General features: G+C 38.3%; 1 protein-coding gene across 1 annotated transcript; it reads right to left on the reverse strand.

Moving 5' to 3' along the window:
- Positions 1 to 2421: 2421 nt before the first annotated feature.
- On the reverse strand, positions 2422 to 4782 carry LOC149144445 (nudix hydrolase 19, chloroplastic-like). The gene is made up of 4 exons (XM_089452161.1): positions 3939 to 4782; positions 2840 to 2980; positions 2618 to 2722; positions 2422 to 2520 (listed from the first exon to the last, which is right to left on the reverse strand). Exons 1-4 carry the CDS (start codon positions 4458 to 4460, stop codon positions 2422 to 2424), a joined length of 867 nt encoding a protein of 288 aa, XP_089308287.1. The 5' UTR covers positions 4461 to 4782.
- Between the last annotated feature and the right edge of the window lie 3075 nt (positions 4783 to 7857).

Genomic DNA, 7857 nt, shown 5'->3' on the forward strand with positions numbered 1-7857 from the left:
ATGTATAATCATGCATTTGTGCTTAGCTTAATGAGGAAATTCATAAATAACAGGGAGTTGGTGCATCCTGCTATCACACGTTTTGCCACTAACTTTATACCTCTTAAGTCTCTCTTGAATTGTATGTAGGAGGTAAAGAGAATGTTCCTTTCAGATGAGTGGCATGCTTTATCATTCAACCGTAGACTAGAGGGGGAAGCCATATGCAGGCTAGTGTCATACCAGGAGAGCTTTTGGGCGAGAGTGGAGGAGGTTTGTGCCATCAATAACCTTTGGTAAAGGTTATTCAATTGGTTGATGGAGACAAGCCCACAATGGGCTATTTGTATGAGGCCATGGATAAGGCCAAAGAATCCATCTGTTCCTATTATGAGGTTAAAGGGGATCACGATTTGAAAGACAACAATTGATTTGGGGTGTGATTGATGAGCGACAGAACAATACACTACATCGCCCCATTGATGTTGCAAGGACCTACCTCAACCTAGCATTCTCTTACACCTATGGATTTAGATTTGATGATGAGGTTATAGATGGATTCCTCACTTGTGTTTAGACGATGGTGCTAGATTTGCAAGATCAAGCAGAGATTTCCAAGGAAATGGAAATTTATAAGATGGTTGGTGGAACATTTGGCCTTTACACAACCATTCAAAATAGGAAGACCAAATGCCAGGTAAGCTTCAATCATTTCAAGTTTCAATTTTGAAGTTTCAATGTCTCTTTTCTCTTTGTTTATACTTTCAACATTCAAATTTCAATGAATTTTCTTGTGTTTCTCTTATTTGTTGTAGATGTTTGGTGGACAAGCTATGGCGCAAGAGTGCCACATTTACAAAAAATTACCATTTGGATGCTTAGCCAAACATGTAACTCATTTGGATGCGAGAATGACTAGAATGTATTTGAGACAAAACACACACAAGAAGTGCAGTAGGTTAAAAAATTCCAACTTAAAGTTTGAAATCATCATAATTATAATTTATTATTTTATGCCTTGTCACCCTCTAAATTATGTATTATAAATATAAATTTACAATTATTGAGTTATTAATTTATAATTTATGACCCTCAAACAAGTTGGACTCCCAATGCCTTAATGACATGGTTTATGTCTACTACAATCAGTAGACAATCTCTGATTGTAGGTGAGGCAGCTTCAAGAAACATTTGATGTGGAGGCCATCTCGTTGGATGGGATTGACACCACTATTGGATGGCAAGTTGAGACGAAGAAGTCTATCATCAAATCAACCTTTGATTGGTTACAGGAGGATGTAGCAAAGGAGAGAGAAGAAAAGGAGGAAGTTAAGGAGGATCTAGAGTAGACACCGTCACAGGAGGGGACTATTGACACTGGGAGTGCACTCAACCCACCCCCTTCACAGACTCTGACAGAGCAAGTTCGAATTTGCAATAGCACCAGTGGAGGACAACAATGTCTAGACTCTATTCCTCATAGAGAACATCATACTTCAATTCTAGCCCCACAAACTTCTTCCTTAGAGAAAAAGCCATTACTTTTTCTCGTAAAAGAGGCAGAGGCAATCACTAGTTCATATATTTGATTTCATTGTAGATGACTCAGGATGACGAAATACATTCATTATATTTTTAGATGATATTTTAAGGCTTTGGAGTCAAGACTCAAGACATGATTTAGTGTTGATGTGTGATCATGTGATGTATCACCAGACATCTTATACATCTTATATATGAGTTCTCTTTTCATATTTATGCACCAATGCATTTATTTGATGTTGTTGTAGCTTTAGAATAAGAAATATATATATATTTGTATTTTTTAAATTTTGCCAATATTTTCCGATGTTTTCCCAGATGTTGCCAATGTTCTCGTTTCTGGACCCTCAGTTATATTTTCGCTGACATGATGTTCGCAACATAGACCTAGTTTCAACTCCGCACTCCGAAAATTGCAAACCAGTCTGGAGAATATGGTAATGGAACTTGCAACATGCATCACACTCTGCCATTAGACCACAAGCTTATATGTACATGCAACAGGCATTCCATGACTCAAAATCACAAGGCTCATAAGATGGCAGCCTTTGGATGATTTCTACTCGTGCTTTAGTTATCCTATTTTGCAATCATACAACTTTCACAGAGACATGAAGCAAAATAGAGTAACCACTCAAGGTGCTTGTTACATGGAGTGAAGCTGCCAAAGCACATGGCTAAATGGATTAATAGCATCAAATTGAACAAAGGAGTCGATCTCAGATAATACTGGCAATTCAAGATTCTCTAAAGGTAAGTCTTCCTTTGTACACGGTTGCTATTATAGGTCACTACTATCTACTGCTAATGAATAAACTAGATGGTCGAAGAGAGGTGGGTTTAAAAGGTAGAATCAATTTATACTTGCCAAGGGTATGCCAGCAGATTCTAATTACAGAACTACTTCATATGCCTATTGGAGTATGTAATAGTCAATCCATGATTTCCGCAGATTGAGCCAAAATCATCCGCTGTTCGCCCACTTTCTTCTAAGCTCGGCTACAGTATATACTATATAGTCAGAAAGCTTGTCTCACACATTGAGCAATGCCAAGTTTGCATTTGGCATCAACTAGGGAATAGGAAAGCAATTTACCTCTATAAACCCAGCAAGACAACTCCACATGCGAGGAACAAAACGTGATTGGCGACTCAACAATGCACGGTCATTGGCTTTATCAATCACTAACATGATCACCACCTGTTCATCAAGAGCTTCTCGTTAATTACTGAAATACATAAAACAACAATATTTATTAAAATACATAAAACAGCATTCTGCGTAAGCTACAAAGAAAGGAAAGAACAAATAACTTACGGGGTCTACTCGGGGGTAAAAGCTCTTTTTGCAACTATCGTTCTGGCAATGCCTCCGCCTTCCCGCCTTTTGGGGGCTTGTCTTTGTCCCACACCGGCCACAAAATTGACAAAGACCGTGCCACTCGAGTATTGCTCTAGCCTATCATCGAACAAAAAATATAACTGCTAAATTCCATATAAACGAGGTATGCCAGAACGGTTGAAAATTTGCTTAAAGGAAATGCAACTAAAATTGATAAACTCCCAATTTTGGACTCGAATATTTGATGTTCAGCCCACCTAATTGCATTAAGCAAAGATTGTGGAAAGTTAGATATAAGAGCTAAATTTCATGCACTGCATGGGTAGGCCTGGGCAAGGTCATTTTGATGTAATGGTGACTTTGCATGTACAGGTCTGGGGAAAGTTATTTTGAATGATGACTTTGTATGTACAATTTTAAGAGATGAAAAAATGTCATTATATTGGTAGACCTCACAACCAATGTGGGATAGCACAATGTTAGAGATGAGAATAACCACACCTCAACCAATGTGGAATAGCACAGGAGGAAATGAGATTTCCATTATATGTATGACTCTATGAGAGAGATGAGAATAACCATACCTCGCAATTAACCAATGTGGGATAGCACAGGAGGAAATGAGATTTCCATTTTATTTTTGTGAGAGATGAGATTGAGAATAACCAGACCTCACAATTACTGTGGTATAGCACAAGAAGAAATGACCAATGTGAGATAGCACAAGAGGAAATGAGATTTCCCTTTTATTTATTCCCACATAGGAAGAGGAGGATGCCACCCAAGCAAGCAAACATATTTGTCCCACAACCACTAAACCCTTAATTTCGAGGAGGACCACTGCATCACTGCAGCTGTTGGGATCCAATTGACATAATGATTCTGGTATTTTGGAACTTATATGCCTACCACAAACCCAACCTCAACTGGTGTGAGATAGTACACTAGAGAGGAGTGTTAATGTTTAATTGTCCAAAGCCATGGATAGTCATTGCCTATTGGAGGGGCCTTGTTATGTGTAACCTTGCAATTATTTGGGGAAAAAGACTATCAGAATGCGACATCGATCACTTACCTGCCCTGCAATTGAGAGTTCTCCCATGGCATTCTCGTCTGACCAATCAGCAGCCACCATCAATGTCCTCAGCTCCACGTAAGCGTTATTTCCCTCCTCGGACCCAAATTGGGAGACGAGGTTCAGGTCTGTGTAATCAAGGGCCCAATAAACGACCTCATTTCTCTGACCCAGATAAACCAGCGACTCCTCCCCCAAGTTCAGCCCAGAGGCTTCGAATAACCCCCTGCACTTGTGGACACTCTGCCAAGCAAGGCGCCATGTGGGCCCCTCGTCAGAATTGGTACATGCAGAGGAGGATTCCACCAGGGGCTTCCCATCCCTGAATGGTAATATTCTAATTCCACCACCTACCGCCTCTTCCTCTGCCGTGTCGGTCAAGAGACTGCGTATAGAGGCCACCGCTGACTCAGCGCCATCAGAGGAATCAGATGGCACTGAAGCAGAAGAAGCTGCAGCTGCGCCTATCAGAGGATTCCCTGCAAATGTATGGTATCTTGTCTTAGAATATTCTGACTCCATTTCTATGTGCAGCTGTGTGATTATAAGGATAAATCAGCTTTGGCCTACTGCCACCGCCTACTATTTTACTCTCAAACAAATAAACTATATCAATTTTTGGACAGACCACTCAGTGATGTCAGAGCTTCTCTGGAATTCACTATTATTCTATGTTTCTATTTCTGCTTCTTCAGCAACAGCAGTATATGTAGTATTTCCTCCTCCACCCTGTAATATGTTGTGAAAAATAAATTCCCGATATCAAAATCAAGGTGATCTCTTTTGGCCACAAATCGAAGGGATGAACCCAAATGTCAAAAATAAAAATATATAGGCAAATAAGGTTTTTAAGTTTGGAAGAACCTCACTCCAGAAAAATTAGCATCTATTTTACATTTGAACGCTAAGTTTTGAAGGTTTGGTGCAAGTAAACATATTTTCATAATTATTATTGGTGTGACATGTTCAAAATACACAACACATAAAAAGAACAATGATTTATACGCTAATGTCAATAGTTAGGTCAACCAAGTTTTATCTTTCTCATAATTGTTGGAGTTATACATCAACTCAATAAGTAGAATGATGGATAACAATCTGCATATTAAGTTTTATTATAGGGATAAAGGGTTTTTAGGTTTTTTAATCTCATCCTTTTGTCATTATTATATGATTATTTATAATGTAATTTTAATATATATATATATATATATATATCATTAAAAAAATGAAAATTAATTACAAATTTATTTTTAGTCAATATTATTTTTAGTTTCTTTCTTATACTAATTTAATACAAAACAATTAGGGATGACAAGAGGGAGGGGGTTTTGTATAGCCCTAAAGGAAATATTTTCAAGAGATATGCATGAGGATTGAGAAAAATGACTAACAACTAGGTAGAAATGCATGGTATGTTGTAAGGTTCAATATTAGATACAACTATACAAGTGTTGAATATTAGCTTTTTGGGGATTCACTCATCACCATTCAACACCTATACAAAGGGACCTTGCCAAGAGATAAGCACTTGGGGAATCTTCTGAAGAGAATCAAAGGGTTGTTGGAACAAATTCCACAAAAAAACTTCTTCCATATTCTAAGAAGTCAAAATGACAAGGCTGGTAGATGTGCAAACCAAGTGTGCCAACTCTACACAAGGTAATTAGAATAATGGTGAACTAGGTTGGGGAACCTACCCTAATCTCAAGGACTCATCTATTGACTATGGAAAATCTCATGGCTTATGGAAAATTTTCAAATCATTATTACAATTCCCATGCATATAAGTTCATGATTTGGGCAAGGTATTATAATAAAAAATGGGTAGGGGGCCCAACGACGATCACCCACTGTAATTTCACTGCATGTAGGTGACATAATCCAGAAAATGCAAAGACAGGGCTCAATTTGACGACCGCAGTACAATTCAAGCACAAGACATCTGCCTTCAGCGTTGATTGCACTTAGTAGTATGACAACTATGAGGAGTTACGCCGAGGTAAGGTTGGCAACATGTAGGATTAAAGGAAACATGTATAATCTCCAGCAGTAGCATAACCACTGGCTAGGATGGTCCATGAATTCGACATTCCATTTGGAAAGAAATAGCAGACGAAGACGAATATGGTAGGTTTCATGGTGTAACCGTCATTGCCAAGCTAGTGCACCTCCTCCTTCAGAGATGAATTTTTACCATTCTGGCAATATTAGACCTTTGCTTTGAACCTAGGCCTCACAGGGTGTCAAGCAGCTGTTGGCTTTGGTGGGTGAACGCAAATTGCTTGGCCTCTAATCAATCACCATTTGGCATTTGTGTCTGGGCTAAGCTCTAGCAAGGAACCCTTAGATTGCAATTTGAAGAAGGTGTGCTTGTGCATTTGGAACTTAATAATTTGTGATGGTTTCAGAGGAGACCAATTCCTTGGTAGGATAGAGGAACTCGTGGAGGGCATTGTTTGGTGACTTCAATCACCATTGGCACAGATTCAAATCCAAGTACAAGAGTTTCATCGTTGCAATTAGCAAGGGCATTGGTTTAAAAGTCGGTTTGGATGGGTTATGTATTTATGGGTCGAGCATCTTAGTGCATATCACACAAGCATGTGAGAATGACAACCGGGCATACCGAGACTCATGGGGAATTTTTATGGAGAGTGACTCATCAAGTTGGATGAATCGATCTCTGAGGGGTGAGAACTAGTCCAATCAAATGAACAAGGAGAGCGGAAAAGTCACCATGTGGAGAAGTGGGCACCAATAGTTGTGCTTGGTGCACTAGTTGTGGCTACAAGAACAAGATTGACCAGTTAAAGAAGAAATTGGATGTGTTTCAACTTGACTTAATCATGATGAATTCGAATCCCAAGGATAAAATGACTACAACTGTGTAGGAGATGGAGAAGGTCCAAACCCTGACAGACAAGATAGCCAAACAGGAGGATGAGACAAATGTGCTTCGTTGATAGAAAATGGAATTGTAAGAGCAAGTTTAGATGTTGCATACCATACTAGGTGATTATGGCAATGTGAATTGGAACCAAGGTGAACAATGTTTGGATCTCAACAGACCTCCATCAAAGGCGACAACTCATTTCAACTGAAGTATGTGTGGTTGCAAATTTTGTAGATTGTATACCTCTAGAAATGTTTTGAAATTTGAGGCAATATGTAGCCTTTCAAGGGTGTCAACTGATAATATCAAACATAGGGTCAAGAAAGATGCAAGCCAAAATGTAAAATTTCATGAGTATTTGTTGTGATCATGCATAGACTTAATATAAACTCTACTCATTCCTGTTAAAAAAAAAATTAATACAAAACAACCAATTTGCTAAAATATAATTTTTTTTAAAATGAATACTTGATCTGACATCATGAACATTTGTATAAGGATCCTTCAATGTAGCGAATACAAATTATCACATTAAATTTCACAATTTTAAAAGAAATGTCTACATACAATATACTTTTCTTTTTTTTTAAGCTGTGGTTCACGGTCACTGAGTGGCCGCTACATCCACGGGAAAATATCGGGGCAGATCCACCCGAAGGGATCTGCCCGTCGGCCAATCTTAACAGGCCTAACCCCAAGGGCGTCGAGGAGATTTGACCCCGTGACCTTCCAAACTTGGAAAGTGCTTTAGCAACGGGAATACATACAATATACTTAATACAATTAATCAAACAAATATTTAATCTACTGAGTTACATAATCAACAATATAAATTCCAACCTACTTGTAATTTAATATTTATTGGGCATCCGCTTGTCCTATTCTCTATGGTAATAATATAAGTGTTCTTTCACAATGCACAAAGGATCCTTAACTAAGGTAACATAACCTTTTTTAAATACATCAACCTTCATTGTATACAAATAATGTGATACTTAAATAGGTATCCCTAACTAAGGTAAC

The sequence above is a fragment of the Pinus tabuliformis genome, chromosome X (genome assembly GCF_031772625.1).
Source record: "Pinus tabuliformis cultivar Carrire ecotype Pingquan chromosome X, CPIR1, whole genome shotgun sequence".
NCBI classification, from domain to species: Eukaryota; Viridiplantae; Streptophyta; class Pinopsida; order Pinales; family Pinaceae; genus Pinus; species Pinus tabuliformis.